This window comes from Bactrocera tryoni, chromosome 1 (genome assembly GCF_016617805.1).
Source record: "Bactrocera tryoni isolate S06 chromosome 1, CSIRO_BtryS06_freeze2, whole genome shotgun sequence".
In the NCBI taxonomy this organism is placed as follows: Eukaryota; Metazoa; Arthropoda; class Insecta; order Diptera; family Tephritidae; genus Bactrocera; species Bactrocera tryoni.
The window spans coordinates 84,507,683-84,526,106 of record NC_052499.1 but is presented as its reverse complement, the minus strand read 5'-3'; the positions used below and the strand labels follow the sequence as shown (position 1 = coordinate 84,526,106).

At 35.2% G+C, this 18,424-nt stretch overlaps 1 protein-coding gene across 17 annotated transcripts in view; it reads right to left on the bottom strand.

Annotated features, from left to right (window-relative positions):
* LOC120773526 (F-actin-monooxygenase Mical) overlaps positions 1 to 18,424 on the bottom strand; it is a 92,787-nt gene that overhangs the window by 26,758 nt on the left and 47,605 nt on the right. For 11 of the 17 annotated variants that reach the window (XR_005705185.1, XR_005705186.1, XR_005705169.1 and 8 more), the window contains exons 1-5: positions 2,331 to 2,381; positions 1,171 to 2,155; positions 719 to 1,110; positions 405 to 637; positions 18 to 144 (exon numbers count right to left, since the gene is read on the bottom strand). Coding sequence is in view for 5 of the 17 variants with exons in the window: in XM_040102514.1 (XP_039958448.1) it covers positions 18 to 144; positions 405 to 637; positions 719 to 1,110; positions 1,171 to 2,155; positions 2,331 to 2,344 (1,751 nt within the window). In the remaining 12 variants the exon portion in view is untranslated. The other 6 variants (XR_005705175.1, XR_005705171.1, XR_005705173.1 and 3 more) reach the window with 2 other exon arrangements.

The following is an 18,424-nucleotide window of genomic DNA, read 5'->3' as shown; positions in this document are numbered from 1 at the left end:
GATATTATATGGGCTACCGGCTGATTAAGGCGCATAGTGATTTTCCATTTTTAAGTATGTCGGCAGGTTCCTGTAATTCCTTTACGAAATCGTACATATGCAGCTGAGTGCAAACCCAATGTAGCAAAGCTTCAGGCACAATATCTTTAAGAATTTTAAAAATTATTAATAATTGCTTCAATGATATGAAATGAAAAGATATCAATATGAACCACGTATTAATGTAACGAATGAATATTTTTGGCTTCCTTTTCAAAAGAGACAAATACAAACAATTCTGTTGCAATAAAATGAGGACAAGAAATTGATTTGAACCGTAAAACGTTTGTATTTATTCATTCATTACAGTTGATACAGCGAAATCTTAACGGTCTGCACTTGCCGCCCATCTAAGCAAGACATACCTGTACTACGACGGGTTTTGCGCAACAACGCTGGGCCCTCAGCTAACGCTGGCGTTGTTATGATTTCGGCTATTGGCTGCTCGAATACCTTTGGATCATCTGAGTCGATGAGCGTTTTCACCTGGTAGGGGCTGACAGCCGTGCGATTCAGATTGGGATACCTTGAGGCTGGATCAACTGTATAAGAGCCTGTGTCCCGCTGTAAATTCTCAGGTGTGGTCTGATTAAGTAGTCTAAATAGAAAACATATTTAAGTTTTATCTTATAGTTGACTTTTCTAATTAGTAAATGCCATTGGTACTACTTTATTTCACCTGTATATACTTTCACGCTGCGCCACAACGCCCATAATACTATTGCGCGGGTTAGACCAAAGTTTAGTCGCATATGCGGCATCCATGCTAGAAAGGAAACCGCGCGCGCAGCCCGAACCAGTGGGCCAGAAGGGCTCCAGCAGGCTGTCACCTACCAAGCATTGCAACAAACGATGGCCGTGCCGCAACATCACACGGCACGATGTCTCCGCGGCGAACATGGATGTGAAATCGAACATGGCGACGTCGGGTTTGCCATAATGATTCACGGCGAACTCAAGATTTGGCATTTGGTACTTTGTGGAGAATTCGGCCGCTTCACGCGCATAATCGAGCAACTTTTCGGCGCTCACGTTAGCTGAAGCGAGCAGTTCGGCCGGATCGGAGAAATCCTAAAGAGTTGAAAGTTGTTTTTTCTAATTTCAAACGAAATGTGTTCATTTCTACCTCACCTGTATTATAACACCTTTGTCTATGAGACTGTGTTTCTTCGCGGTCATAACAAAGTAGTGCGTCTCGTCCTTATAATAGACGATATTCTCTAAATCGATGCCCGTTTTCTCATATAGCTCCTTGAAGAAGGACTGATTGAATATGAACGCTACGCCGCTTATCTCCTCCGCTTTAGCCTCTGCCTCTGTTTTCTTATTTATGAAATTGGCCGTAATTGCTATGGCCAGCTTTCCACGAAACTCCTTTCGTTTGAATCCTTCCAGTGTGTTACGTTTACCATCGGCTCCGATTAAAACATCGAATTCATAATATGAAACCACATGATCCGCTGGTGTTACAGCCGCACGCCAGCCGAAGCCATCGCCACTCGGCTCAATTGTTCGCTCAAAGGACACATTCTCATGTATCTCGACACCTAGCAGCAGCGCAACCTTCATTAATATGATTTGCAACTGCCGAATGGATATGTGATCTATGGAACCGGCACAAAATTTTCCATAAAATTTCTTTGCACCCAAATTCCGCAGATCGGTAATGACGAACGGCCACAAGTGCAGCACATTGTTGCGCGTAATGCGATCGCGTTTCTCCAGCACAACGACTTTGGCACCCAACAACTGCGCCTCAATGGCGGTGCGCAAGCCACATGGACCTGCGCCAATGACTAGCACATGCGTGCCATTGCACGCTGTTCCTTTTGCGTAGACGCGATGCGCCGCACGTGCATCGAACTTCTTCCATAGCGCCTGCGCTTTCCACGAACGAATCTTCGCCTTCAACATCGGGTAGAATTCGTTGATCGGGGCTGGTCGTAAGCCCAGTATGTCGCACATGTCGCGATGCAAACCCAAAATCTGGCGCATTGTCGTTGCGACGCAGAAGAGATCGAAGAGCTCGGAGGCCGCGATGGCCTCCTGCTCGGTAAGGTACTGCTTCGGCGGCTTCTGTTGTGGCATTGTGCGTTGCTGTGTTGGACGACTCATGCTGAAAGTATAGAGTGGAAGAAGAGTTCAAATTCTGATACACAGGTGAATAAAAAAATAGCTTATTAAAAGTTTTTACAGATTTAGCAATAATTTGTACTGTAACGCTAACGCTAGAGCGAGAGTGAACTGCGTATTATGGCCAACAATAATTTGTTTAAGGCAAAATACCCAACCTGTACATGCCCATTTACTGATTGCATATACTTATTTATGAATATGCGACAAAAAACGGCATGGCCTGCACGAATCTTCCCTACAAAGTGTGTGTGTGTAAATACATATATGTATATGTATGTAGAAGATAATAAAAGAAAAAAGATAATTTTTCTTTCGATATATACGCAAATTCTCTTTGTGTTTTGGAAGCTCCTCCTTAAAACAAGTCTAAGCATTTCTGATAACTGGCATATCCATAGCTGGTAATGAGTCACTGACCAACCCAACAAGAAAACGTTGAACCGTTCGAATCATTTACAAAGGAGACAAAAACAAATCACGCACAGAAATGGCAAAAGGTAAATACGTGCAATAAAAAGCAACGGTAAAGAGAGACAAGTTTCAGAAAGAACAAAGCACGAAAGCACATTCATCAAAATTATTAAACGCGCTTTTGGCAAAATAAAAACTCTTGAAGACATCACTTCGCAGTCACACGCATTCATTCATTTATCACCGGGACCCTTTGCAATGGGAGGTTACCTGGCTAAAGGTTGAAACGCACCGCGGTTAATACAGGGTATTCCAAAATTAACGAAAGGTTTGAATGTGCCGTCATTTACTTATGTATTAAAGAGTTGATAACCCTGAACAAAAAAAAAACAAATCGACAGCTGACAGTTTAGGCATAGGAAAAATGGAGCGTTATAAGATAAAACGTGTCTTCATTGTTGCACAATATTTCCCAAATTGTGAAAGCTTGGCGGCCGAAAACTAGACGTTCAAATGACAATATCGAAACAGTGCGTGAGAGTGGCGGTGACAATCCAGGAACCTCAATTCGGTCTCGTGGACAACAATTACAAGAAGCTCTCTACAGGTTTTATGAATATATTTAAAATTGCAGGTTAACTGCAACAAGCCCAAAACCACGCGTGTTTTAAAAGAGAATATTCAATGTTCCATCAATGAAATTCAGCCACATTTATAAGGAGTAGTCATGGAAAATTTCGACAAACGAGTGCTTATGTGTACATATGTAAAGACTTGGAGAACATTTGCATTTTATGATTCAATAAAACAATTACAATCGAAAAACTAAAAACTGCGTTTTCTGTTTAATTCTAATTTTGCGTTAATTTTGGGACACCCTTTTAATATGCATCAAGTACTGTATGTATACGGGTAGATTGGCTCACGAATTAATATGGATCTATTTAATAACAAAACACCGAACTCTGAAAGCTAATTTTGGAAGAGCAAATACTAAAAAAAATTGATAATATGTGACCTGGTCTACGAAAAGGGAGCTAACGTGCGAAAACTAGTTTTCTGGGAGAAGCTGTTAAAAATAATCGTCAGTTGCTCGTTATCTCATTAATTGTTCTCCTTTTTTTTGACACCTAAGCCCCCTTTCCGTGGACCAGGTCACATATGGTATTTCTGATAAATTGTACACGTCATAAGAAAATATATTAAGGGGTTAGGTGGGTTTGAAAATGTCAAAAAATCGATTTTTTTTAATAGTTTAGGAAATAAAGTCTTGAGAACTTGTGTGCTAGCTAGGCCGTGCCGTCTTTGAATGCAATTTTCTCGAAACTTTGTTTTTGAAGTCGGTGGACACGATTTCTCGAAAAGTTATGGACGAATTTAATTCGAATTGTGTACACATCTAGTTCTTGAACGAAGTTTTTTTTGATTACAAACTATTTTTTAAGCCAATAAATGAGATTTTTTTTCAAAGTCTGAGAAAAAATTAAAATTTTAATTTTTTTCTTTCGTTCAAACACGAGATTTATATATGTATGTACTATTGGAATATTTTTTGGTTTTTAGTTTCGGATGAACCAATAATAAGTTATGCTGTCCACAGCAAGAGTACTTTTTTGTGAGATACCCAGGGAGCTGAGGTCCCAACGGCTGAATTTTCAACATTTTTATATCAAATTTCAGAAGACATTGTTCAAATGTGTACCTTTGATATGCCATATTATATCTTGAAATATATGAGTGTTTATATTTAAAAAATCGTACCTCTGTAACCCTCCTAACCCCTTAATATCTCTAAGTCTCAAAAAAGAGAATATACTAAATTTCATGAGAACTAGACTAGTTAGTACTCAAGCACAGTTCTATTAACTGTCAGCTGTTTTTGTAACTTTCTGACTTTTCTTCTTGTCAAAATTTTCTCAATATGAACTAAAATGTAGCAGCCAAATGAATTTGAAGAAAAAGAAATTCATGTGGCTACTCAATTACAATGCGCTCAAATCTTACTCGGACTGGCAACGGTAAATTTTCTACCAAGTTCAAAAAGACCAAGTTTTCTCTATCGAGACATGTTGCTTGACGTGTAAGTTGATCGGGGCTTGGTCTTCACGTATTAAATTTGTAACAAGTCTATGGAATTTGTTCATTTACTTAATTACAAGTATACTCTTCTACTTCTTTTTCCCATGTATGTATGTATGTATTTTGACAGCTATTTTTAACACTATTTAATCACCGTTTGATGACCAAAGCATAAATAAATTCCATGCGCTCCAAAAAGCATAACCGATATAGTACGTATGTATGCATGAATCTACATACAAATCTATATACATATAAGTTTATACCTACGAATCATAATTTGTTTTTATATACAAATTCGTATTTATATAGCAAATTAAGTATGCTTGTATGTATGTAAGTATGTGGTGCTGTGGTCATTTGATTTCGTTGGCATGAGCTGGTTTGGAGCGGCACCCGTAGTGTTTGGCGTCCAAGTGTCATATTACCGAATCCCCAAAGGAGGAGGAGAGCACGCAAAGCAACCCTTTGCCGCTCCCAAAATAAAAGCGTTTTTTTGGAATTGTATATTTTGCCTTTGCTTATTGATTTCTTCAGTGGAAAAAGTCGCAACAAAAAGCGAACTGTTAGAATTACTTTGCTTCGGCAGGCGTCGTTTGGAAGGAAATTTTACTTTACTCTTTGTTTCAATTTGCGCATTCTTAATAATATTTTTGTTGGGGCAGACAACAAATGAATGGCACAAATAAGCTTTTCTAGTGTAACAGCACATTGCGCGGGAACGGGGTTGCTTTGTGTGGGTGGTGCTGACGAGGTTTCTCGTGGTGATTCATCGCCAACAATAAGATGTGACATTTCAAATGTGAAAATTGTTCATTAAAATATGTTTGCAACTAAGAAAAACGGTGCGAATTTAATAAATATTTTACAAATAGACATTTCGGACAAAAAAAAAGAAACAATTTTGGAGCTACTTCGTGAGAAAGTACAAAAGCGGAACATTTATCTGTTTTTACAGAGATTCTGAGCGAAGTAATGTAAAGATTTGTACGAACAAATTGAAACGTAATAGTCAGTTCAATTTAAGGAGTTACATGGGTTTCCTTGGATAAAAACAGCCTTTTTTTAACAATTGTTTTCTCATATAAAAAATGAAATATTATAACAGAATTAAGCTGATGGCTTAACCGCTAGTGCTATATATATAAATTGTAATTGTAATAATTACCTTTTCAATTAAAAAAAAAAAAAAATTATAACAGAATTTTTTTTCTGTTACAAACATATGTATGTATGTACACTATTAACAACGAAATTCTGAAATTTTTGGAAAAAAATATTTTAAACTCGGCTATTGCGAGGCCATTTCTGGTGACCCCTCGGAAAAAGATGCGCACGAGTTGGCAGGCTAACTCCTTACAGGATCATCTAAAGTGAAAAATACGTGTTTTAGTTAAAACCTCAGCTTAAAAAATCCTTCGTTTAAGTTTTTAAGAATTGTATCTCAAAGACCTGTGTAAAATTTCATGAAGATCGGTTGAGTAGTTCTCGAGGAATCTTGCCAACCGATTTTAAAAACACAGTTTCGAGAAAAACGCGTTTAAAGACGGCGCACTTAGCGTAGCTAGCCTTGAGCGCACAAGTTCTCAAGGCTGTATTTCCGAAACTATTACTCGGATCAACTTGAAAATTTAGGACAATATTCTAGAGGCGTTGTAGAATGTAATAAGACAATAAAAAAACGATTTTTGAAACCCGTAAGCCCATGTAACCCCTTAAAAAAAGAATATTTAAATTGAGAGTAGACATGTCGGTTATGAAATGATCGGAGAGATAAAAACAAGACTTTTTATGGCAAAATTGCATCGATGATTCAAGCCAAAAATAGCATAGACCACTAACACAATTATTAAAGAAATCATTTAATAGAATGAAATAATGGATAAATAAAATTTAGTTTTCCCATTTGTGTGTTCACAAATTCATAAATAACTATAAAAACTATTTATTAGGTGCGAATTTAGAAATGAGTATGACTGCCTGTACATGAATACAATTGCAAGTGCAGACCGATGGTTCAAGGTGATTCGAATTTAAATCAATGAAAACATTTACAATTTTGTTGCATTGGAGAATAATACAACCGCATACTCAATACAAGCGACCTTGATTTGGTTTTGCAGGAATCAATAGCAATTCCGTATTGCTTTAGATAGCGAAATTATTAGAAATACACTTGTTGTTTGATGATTCATATAGACAGTTTTCGCAGGAAAACTCACTTTTCATTTATATGCACGTGACGAAACTATAAATATGAATAAATTGAAACTAATTTTTATGTGCAGATGCGTCCATACTATTTTTGGCATATTTTTACCACAGTCACACCGGAAATAAAGACCCATTGATGGATGGTGGTCCGAAACAGAGCGCAAAATCGTTAAAAACTTAAGGGTGATCCATTTTGAGGTTCCCTACTTTTTTAAAGAAAAAACACAGAAACTTCAAATTTAATGGGGAATGTTTATCATCACTCGAACGAATATTCTTTGGCATTGAAGATTATCTGTTTCAAATGTTGGCCGCGGCTACGTCTCAGGTAGTCCGTTTGCTGAGTCCAATTTTCGATGACTCGTTCGAGCATTTTGACTGGTAACTGGCGAATGACACACATGATGTTTTGCTCCAAAGCCGGAATCGAAGCGAGATGGCCGTATAGATTTTAGACTTTACATATCCCTACAGAAAAAGTCTAACCGTGTGATAACACACGATCTTGGTGGCCAATCGGTCGCGTCAAAACGTGAAATTATCTGCTCACCGAAGTGTTCTCTCCATTATTTGTTGCGAGGTGTGAAATGAGGCGCCGTCTTCTTGAAACCAAATGTCGCCGAGATCACAAGCTTCAATCGGTCGGCTTTCACGGTTTCGTTCTCCCCGGCATAATTTTGAAATATAGACCTGTTGTATTTTCCGAAAGAAATGTCTCAAACGTGGTAATTTTGCTTATTTACATACTTTACATACTCAATGATTTAGAAATTGGCCTAATCGCTGAACAAAATTTGGCTCGAAAACGTCTGATCTTCTTGAAACTTCAAACCATGCGAAGCGGTGTCGCTTGGGATCGTCGAGCGGCTTTCGTTCTTGCACAAGGGTGATGTTGTTGCAAATAGTACGCTCAGTAAGCTGATTTTTCTGCTTTACAGAACGTGAATTTTCCTAATAAAGTTGAACGATTTGTAAACTTTGTTTAGGCGTATGTAAGTCTTTTCATGATGAAATGACAAACAATACAGAACAAAAAAAAAACATGACAGCTTGACACTACTCACGCCTGATCTGCAAAAAAAGACTATTGAAGAAAATATCTCCACATGGATCATGCGTTATAAACATTTTGCGCGCACCATTGCATTGCCGGAACGAAAGTTTTCAAGTGTGTCACCATATGTTGTGGGTATAGCACACCAATTGGTGATTGCGATTGGCAGTTGGCCAAATAACGAGAAATATGGTGTGACAAATTTACAAAATAATTTCTTCATCTTCTATACTATTTGATATTTGTAAAACGAAATTATTTCTATTGTAAGTTAATTAAAGAATATACCCTTTTCCAGATAGCAAGTCAAAGCAAGAAAAGAACAAATTTTGTCGAGCAAATTTATTAAATAAATATATATGTCAATGTCTACAAGTTATCAAATAAAAACAATGAAGGATCAATTCATATAAGCGTGACAAAAAAAACATTTTCCGGAAGCCATAAAGTCTATTGTATAAAGTCTTTCCTGAAATCAATATTTCTTAAGATAAATATCGAAGTTGCTGAAATTCGAATAAATAACCAAAGAAACACTGAAACCTAATATTACTAAATCAAAAATTTTTTAAAGTCTATTTTATAGTAAAACAATAGGTCCCTTGAACTTTGAAGTAAGCATAAGATCATACATTATAGATATCTTAGCTTATAGACAGACTTCAGACTTATAGCCCTGACAGACGACAGCGATAATTTGCATTAGCGGACTTAATTTACATTTACTTGCGCATTTGACCCATGTTAATGCAAATTTGTAATGCACAAGAATTTCGTGCATTTGGCTGAATTTATCAAATTTGAGTTGGCAACACTGCTCAAAAATGGCCGATTTTTGCTATTTTTTGACAGCTGTCGCTTGAAGTCTGCCGCCTCCTTTGCGTTTATAGCATCAGAGGTAAGCAGTTTTATCTTGTTAATTAAATTATGTGTAAGTATATTAACAAAAACAAATTTTAATATATTTAGATGGCAGAAAATAAACAACGCACAGTTAGCTATCCATTTTTTCAATATTCTTAACTTTTTCGCACACTTTTTTCGCATTACAATCGATTATTGCTTTTATTTCCTCTCTATTATCTTTGAACGTAGTTAATAATAAACGAATTTTTTCGTTAAATTTATATTGATTTTCCAAAAATACTAAAATTTCTATTAATAATTTCTCTTATTAATTTTTATTTCACTTTATTTTTTAAATAAATAAACAAATTTCACAATCAGCTGTCTAAATACACAAGTCTGCCGTCTGTCACCATAAAATTTCAATGCGCATTAGCGTTGCTTAATGCGTATTAATCTTGCTCGTCTGTCAGGGCTATTATTCAAAAATAATAATGTAATAGCCAAATGGACAATATAATCAAATCTGGAATATTATGGCAAATGAATTTGGAATTCCTAACCCAAAAATCATTTGTCATGTACTGATAAAAATATAGTCCAAAGAAAATAGTTCACACGTGATAATACATGCATATGTACATATAAACATGTATACAAAAATATAGGAATATACACGCTAATGCCGACCGATAAGAAAATACATACATACATGTGAACACTTGAAGAAAGCACCAGTAAGTGTTTCAGTCGATAAACTATGTTTTCGTAACAATAATGTTTATGCTGTTATTACTGTTGTTTATTGAACTGATGCTTATCGCCAGTCGTTCGACATAGCTGACAAAAAAGTTAAAACTATATAACGATATGACACAAAAAAGTATGTGTGTGCATTGTATGTGCATACTAATCAGGAAAAATTGTGATTAAACATTTTTAAGTTTTATATTTATATGCACATACATATGTACATATACTTACATATGTATATGAATATCATAGTCTTTAATGTGGGAATAAAAATTAAGTTTTTATATGAAAAGCTGTATTTGTGCTGTCATGGCGAGTGAAAGTTAATAACTTTATAGCAAAATTATTGTCCAATTCATGCAAATTAATTTCTTTATATCGTCACCTAAAGTTAAAAAATTAAATATGTAATTTTCCATAAGTTGAATGCCCTTTCGAAAGCTTGCTTAACTATCAATATGAGTAAAAGTTATTTTCTAGTGAATTAGGAATTTGAAAACTATAAAGTATGCTCAATAGAATATTAAAGTATAAGAATAAAAATATTGCTCAGAGAACAATAATATAATACATTCCACGCTCCCAATAATAATCAGCCGATGGTAATAAAATTTTAAAAGAAGTAGCACGAAAAATTCGAATCTAGTTCATTTCATTTCATTTACAGGATTCTTCCTCATGACATTAATATTTGTGTTAATAAAAACCAAAATTAATTTCGTTGCACAGAGGCCATGTTGTAAGTGCCACAAACAGTTTGTGCCAACATTAAGAGCCGTTGTGGCATAAATAACAGCTAAAGAAATATTTTATGCTTGAAAATTCTTTCAACACTTAACAAATTTACCAGACCGCGCCAAGTCGAACCCGGCGAAATGCTCATATTTCAAATGGGGCGCAAGAGCACAGCGCCAGCACAGCGACAGACAACTGATTGATATGCTCATCCATATTGAGAGAGGATTTCATTATTATTTTTTTTTAATTTTCAATCTATTCATAGACGATTTAAAAATACTTAAACGGGCAAATTTGCGGCGCAACAGAGCAAATTAGTTTCGAATTTAGGTGGATCGATGCCACACAAAGCGACCCTGTAGGTAAAACATGAATTAAGGATAGGTATGTGCTGTACCGAAATTAAAAATATAAAAGAAGCGAGGTTTCTTTCTAAAATAATGGTTTGTAAAAATATGAATTGAAACTTTTGTAATATTTCTAATATTTTCAGTTTTTTCAATACCACTGGTGAGAGCATCACTAACTAAGCGTCTGAATAAGGAATGTTCTATGTAAGCCTTTCCTATCTATATGAGATTTGTTTTATAAAAATTTTTAACAGCTTTACCTATATCTATTTTAAGAACAACCAAGTGAAGTGTTTTTTAACATTGTGTAATTATTCTTTATCAGGATACGCACAATTTTAGCTCTTTGGTTTAATTTTAAATAAAAAACTGATTTCCTTTGATAGAACTTGGTAAACCTACTTATATATCCATACTAATCCTGGTAGCAACCATGTAAAACTCTAAAAAACTGATGTAACTACCAAGTATTGCCAGCAAATATATAATTTCATTATTATCTTCTTTTCAAACATTTTAGTTGCTCTTATCATTTCCCTAAACACTTACTCACTTTCCTTAATCCATTCGATTTCGATGTAATGTGACTGTTGTTCATTACAAAAAGCAATTTAAAACTCATGCGGTAAAATAGATGAAACTATGGTCCCAGAGCCTTTAGTCGCACTCAAGTCTTATACATACATATGTATATAGTATTATATGTTTAGGTTAATACTAAATAAGTATATGTACTAAATGCTTTTGCTTGATATGTGCAAACTTGCGCCCGTTTTACGGCAAGTGATTTTTCATGTGGCTGATCAAAAAGATTACAATTTAGATGCTATTTATTTCAATTCTAAGTCCGAAGACATACATTAAATGGCATGTGTTTTGGCAATGTGCGGAAAAAGTGTGGCATTTTTATGAATTAAAATATTCTTATTTATAATAAATATGTACCGAGCACTTTTGTTGTTGTAAATATTTGTCTGACAGTGTTGGGTTTGTTAGCGAAATTAAATTAAATTCATTTTGGCTTCCTGCCATCTGTTGAAAGTTCACTCAAAATTGCTGCAAAAGCAGTTTTTTGATTGTACATATGTACATATACATAAAAATATGTTTAAAATTTAAATGAATATTTGTATGCGCCCAAAAGAATAAACACTAGAAAAAAAATTTGGTACAAGCCTTGCGAAAGATACACGTTTTAATTGCATCAACGAGCCTTAAACAAGATTTCGCGGCGCCTAGAGTATTTCTAGCCGTATTGTCAAAACAAAAGCCCTCTTTTACTAAAAAAAAATTCTTTTGTATTATGCATATAGTACATACATATGTATATAGCTCCGAATCGATGTAATGTAAATTACTGCCTTCTAAGGCCAATTTGGTCGAAATTTTAAAAAATTTTAACCGAAAAGGGTTCTACACACCTACATATGTACATATATGTATATCCAGTAATGTTCGACTTTCGAGGCTCCCTACTTGTTTGAAGCAAAGAAATTTCAAATTTAATATTATATTTTATCATTCGAAAGAAAATTATTTGTCATATGTTTTTTGAGGATTATCTCTTTCAAATGTTGGCCATGGCTCCGTCCGATGACTCGTTTTAGCATTTTGACTGGTAACTGGCGAATGACACACCTGATGTTTTGCTCCAAAGCCGGAATCAAAGCGGGATTGTTTGCATGGACTTTAGACTTTACATATCCTCACAGGAAAAATTCTAACGGTGTGATATCACATGATCTTGGTAGGCAAGCGATCGGCCCAAAACGTGAAATTATCTGCTCACCGAAGTGTTCTTTCAATAATTCAATTGATTGAAGCGATAAGAAGGAATTGGCTTGGCTCTTGTTATAACCAAATGTCGCTGAGACCACGAGCTTCAGGTTTCAAATAATGATTCAATAGATAACGGTTGCCATTGACGGTTACGTTCTCACCGGAATTGTTTCTGAAGAAATATGTACCGTTGATTCCACTTGTCCACAAATCACACCAAACCATTGTTTTTTTTAGATAAAATAGAAGCAACTAAATCTCTTGAGGTTACTCTTCGTCCCACATACGGCAATTTCGCTTGTTTACATATGTACCCATAGAGCCAGAAATGGGCATCAGCGTTGGACAATATTTGACTTGAAAAAGTCGGATCTTCTTGGAAAAAGTACCTCTACATGGCTCACCCGTTATATTACTGCCATATGATCCGTTAGTATATGTTTCAACTCTCATTGCTCCCGATTATGCGTTTCCAGATTTCGTGTGTTAGATTAGCAACAATTCAAAATCATCCAACTCTAACTAAAACCGCTGACGCATGAAAAAATAATTAAAAGCTAAAAATCTTGTTATAAAAACTATTTTATATCATTATCTCTTACAGAAGCGGCTTAGGAAAAATATACGCATATATCGAGTGATAGATTCCAGGTTGCTTAAGAGCATCATTCATATAGACGAAGTGACCCTTTCCGGCATTCAAGTGCCTAAGGCTGACAACTCGAATCCATTAGCCGATAGCAACAATCCAACCAAAACACAAACAAATCAAAGCCAAGTAAGCCAATTGTGGATAAAAGACAACTTGTACATGGTTACGGAGCCAAAGGAGATCGAAGTCGAGGCAAAGAAAATCGCAGAAGATATGAAAATGTGTCATAATAGTAATGTAATAATGAGTACATATGATTGTAGTAGTGCAAGCAACGGGTAAAATAAAAGCGAAAACAACAACCACAACAACAAAAACAATTGCATGTTCGACTATGTAAGTCAGTGGCAAAGATTAAGTGCAAATATCGGCAGCAATTCAAATCGAATTGTGTAACTTACGATGATAAAATTGTGCGAATGCGGCAGCAAACATTTTAATATGCATATAAATCATGTGTGTGTGTGTATGTGTGTATACATGACGGTGATTGTGCCGACAGGAAGCACTTTAATTGAATTCAAATCAGCAATGCAACAACAATTCTATTAGGTCGGCCAAATCAATTGGCGCGCTTCGTGTCAGAGACAGCGCACAGCTTTTATACACTCGCGCTAAGGCTAAGCGCAGAGTAGAACATTAAGAATAAGTGAGTATGGAATAAAAAGGTTATCATATAGATTTCAGTGTTCTATTCAATATTTGTAGGGATAACGACATTATCTAAAATTTTGATGCTCACTTTGATTTCTTATTAATTAACCGGTGCGCTGCGGCGTCAGCCTGGTTTCTTCCCTACAAATGTTCATACATCACTTCTAACTTGATTGAATTAGAGTCACACTTTTAGAAAAGTCTCAGCAATCATGAAACCTCACAAAATTATGCATATTGCGTTATTTCAATCATCGCTCCAATGTGCACTCAGCCTCAGGCGCGAAATCGTTTATTAGAAATAAAGCTTGTGATGCAGCGGAGGAGCAATGCAGACGTGTTTTGCTTTAATAGACTTACTGGCAGAATAATGGAGATTTGCTTGCAAAATTCTTGCCTCATTGCCTGAAAGTTTGTTTATTTTTCTTTACATACAGACAACGCAAAGCAGACAATACACCGCGCGCAGCTAAGTGCGAAACATAGCGTACTACAGCCACTCTCATTCTTATTTCTAGCTGGTGCGGTCTATAGCGGCGCTGCCGTTGATGTCTATGTTGCTGCTGACGGCGCGTGAAAATGCCTCAATCGACGTTTAAGCAGAGCGCAGCTAGAGTTTAGTTATTTTTTTTTTATTTCTTGGCAGTTTATATGTGTGTAAGCGTTTATTCTTGGCGCTTGGAATTGGGTCACAATTGTACTTGCACATGGCCGTTGCTGGTGATGGCGTTCGTTGATCGGCGGCGTACAACGAAAGCGTTTCACGCTGGGTAGTTAGTTAGTCGGCGAAAACGCTTTGGAGGTCTAGCGAGTTCGGAAATCGTCGAAACCGCATGTGTGAAAAGACCAAGCTATAGGCGATTGGAAAGCAGTTTCTATATAATTTCGAGTTTTTGATACTCATTTCAATTTATGATCTCAGCTGAGTGAAGACATCGCCTACATTAACATTGCTGGGCGTAAGAAATTTTGAAAATTGGGGTATACAAAAATGGTAAAATATGCAGGAAAAATAAAGAATTGAAATTTAAATTAAAAAAAGTGTCAATAAAAAGGTATAAAGAATTAGTGAAGTAACTGAAAAAAGGGACTTTGTATTATATTATTAGTAAACTCTTTCAGAGATTGAAAATAATTCCATTTCTACAATTATAAAATTCAAAATAACGCATGTGATTGAAGAGATCATCTTCTTAGCTGTCTCTCATTTTATCTGTGTTCGGGTTTTATTTCCAACAAATCTCTCCATTTATCCGCGAACATAAATAACGATGAACAAGGAGATAAACTTCCATACAAACATTCCTACAATATAAGTATGTATGTATATATGTATGTACATTATGGGTGTGCCATTTTGAGGGAACTTTTTTTTTCAACTGAAAAACAGGCTCAAAACTTTCGAAATGTGTAAAAAAATGTCACTCAAAAGATGAGCTCTTAATATTAATATTAAGAGGTGCCTCTTTCAAATTTTCTGTTTTCCATATAAATTACATGAAAAAAAATAATTTTTTTGTGGTGGTTATTGTACGGAGGTTATGAAATGTGCACGCGATGGCTGCCAGTAAGGATGGTAAACTCGATTCCGATTCTACTCGAAAATCGAGTTTTCTCGTAAAATATTAATTTTAATATTAAGGGCTCATCTTTTGAGTGACTTTTTTTTACATATTTCGAAAGTTTTGAACCTGTTTTTCAGTTGAAAAAAAAGGTTGTCTCAAAATGGCACACCCTAATGTACATTAACTGTGACTCCTATCCTTGCTGGCCTAGAATCCTTTCACTTATGTATATTTTTTCGATTCTGTGTTTTATAGCTTTGCATGAGCATTGTTCTTACGCGCACACAGCACACACTTATGTACTGGTATCCGCCTACTCAGGTTTAACCTAATTCCGTTACGCTCTCAATAAAATGTGGTTGTGCAAAGGATAAGTCAGCTTCCTGTAGGAATGCTATGTTCCATTCATGAGCGCTTTACTATAGTTAGCGTGGGTGTAACCCGATTGGAGATAAAAGGGGAGATGAGATCTGTGTGCACATAAGGGCATACATACATAGATATGTACAAATGTACTTTATATACTTGTACATATATTTCCTGTACGCGAGAAATCCTGCCTTGTCAGCGCAAACTTTCATACATACATACATACTGTGCGTATTTATTTTTGAAAGAATATTAGTAAACAATTAGATATGTAATATGTATATATTAAATTATTTACTAAAAAAAAAAACAGAAAAATCGTTCTAATTTTTGATATCCAGAATTTGAATTAAGAATCATTTTGCTTCACTAACCTAAAAACAATAATTAAAATATTTTTTAAGAACCGATATTTTACAATATTTCAAGTATTATTTTCATATTAGTTGAACTCAACAAATTTAAAGTTTTTTTCTTTTAAATAAAAAAAAAATAAAATTTTGTCTTTCTTTAAAATATGTAGTAAGATTATTCCTCTTCTTTACTGACGTACACTACCGATTACTTGGTTATAACCAGTCTTCTTTTCGCTATTTAGCGCCATTTTGAGATTTTATGTGTAGCCAGGTTCTTCTCCACCTGATCTCCTCAACGGAGTGGAGGTCTTCTTCACTTTTCATCGTAAGAAAACTGAATCGAGATCCTTCAAAGCTGGAGTCTTTTCTTCCATCCGGACAACATGACCCAGCCAGCGCAGTCGCTATCTCTAGATTCGCTGAACTATTTCAATGTCGCCGTTTATCTCGTGCAGCTTATCGTTCCATCGACTGCGGTATTTGCAGCTGCCAATGAGCAAAGAATCCGTTCCCACGACAGTCGGGTGTACGTAACCGGAGCGGACCCGGATTTCTTATCCGGTAAAGGACTGCCAACTCGGCAGAATTCTACCACAACAACAACAGCAGCAAAGGACCATTAATCTTCCGCAAAACCTTTCTCTCAAACAATTATAAAGCCAACTCGTCAGACGATGTCATTGTCCATGTCTCCGCACCAAATAGCAGGAGGTTGATATAGTTGTTGATGTAGTTGGTGGTCCCAAGATATACGAAATTACTTACGACTTCAAAGTTATGACTGTCAACAGTGACGTCGCACAGTGGCACCGCTCCATACATTTCTTGGAAAAAAATAGAAGAAGTGGTCGTACAACAATGAAACTTTGCAGAAACACTTCTCTGGACTAAATTAAGAAATTTTGAAAAAATCTTGGAAAACCGCCCACTAATTTTAATCTGATTTTATTGAATAACTTTCCGTCGACTTCTGTTAGTTTTTTTAACTATAAAATTTCACTTTTTATAAAAAACCTTGTTGAATTTTTCTTATCCAAATATTTCTTTACAAAACAAAATCATTAAAGTTTTGAAATTGGAAAGTGGAAAAATCCTATTTTTTCCGCCGAAATGCCACTGTGCGTCGTTGCAGTAAGATTACTTGGCACAAAATCAAGTCCAAAAATAATAAAAAACAAAAAAACACTCCTCAAAGCTTTTAAAACACTGCCTCTCATTTGAGTTTAAATAATTTTCTTTAATAAACTTTTCTAATGCTCATGCTCACCCTGTATAATAACATAAAATGTGCACTTTAATCACACAAAAAAGGTGCAGTGCCAGAAAAAATTAAAGAATTTATGTCAAATATGACATGACGAGTACATATGTACATATGTAAGTACTTTGTAAACAATCATTTGTAAATCCATTCATAATACATACATACATAATAATATGTACATAAATAATGCCTTTATTCAATTAAGTTGTGAACTATGTTAGTTTCATGGCAATTTTTATGCTTTATGTTGATGCTGAATTATGTTGAATGCTCAAATTTATTTAATTTTTATTGCTTATGTTAATAAATTTGTACAATGAACTATCCACACATAAACACATAATACTTCTATGTTATACAAGTATATACTTATATAAATACGTATGTTAATATTACAAAAATATAATTGAATAAGAATATATAATTTGTCGCATTTGAGAATATAAAGTGGTACTTACATTATTCAGCCGATTTCCTGAAAAATCATGTGTTATCTGAAAATAGAAAAATAACAAATTATTATTTATTGTTCTAAACTGAATCTACTTACATATGTATTTTCAACAAGCCAAGCGCAATGTGGGTTATCATTATCAAATTATCATAAAAAATGCATTATCAGTAAAAACTGTACTTCAAAATATTTAGTTGCACAAGAAAGTTGTTCAAAGTTACATTTTATGTTTTTTCCCATTACTGATACCCACTAACCAGGTCATCCATTATATACAAGTTACTTCATTCAGAATATAAAAATAATCATAAATAGAAAATTATGGCTTTCAACAGATAAATGCCCAGAAAATGTTTAATCTTTTAGTGACCGGCATTTCTTATCCCGAATATACACTTTTTTGGCACCAGGTATATTTAGTTTGCCACAAATAAGAATTTTCGAGATTTCGATCCGAAAATTTAAACAGGTCCTTTTCTCCTCAAAAACCTGCATATTTGTCTGAATCGTCGATATCGGATCACTGTAACATATAGTAGCTGACATACAAACTAACCCATGAAAATTAAGTTCTCATTTAGAAAACTCTTTTACTTTGACAAGATATTGCAAGATAAGCAATGGGTATCGCTGCTTACAATGTCATGATCTCAAGCTGGCTCCTGTCAGAGTCATTCAATTGTAGACAGGCGGCTCCTCGCGAAGGCTGAC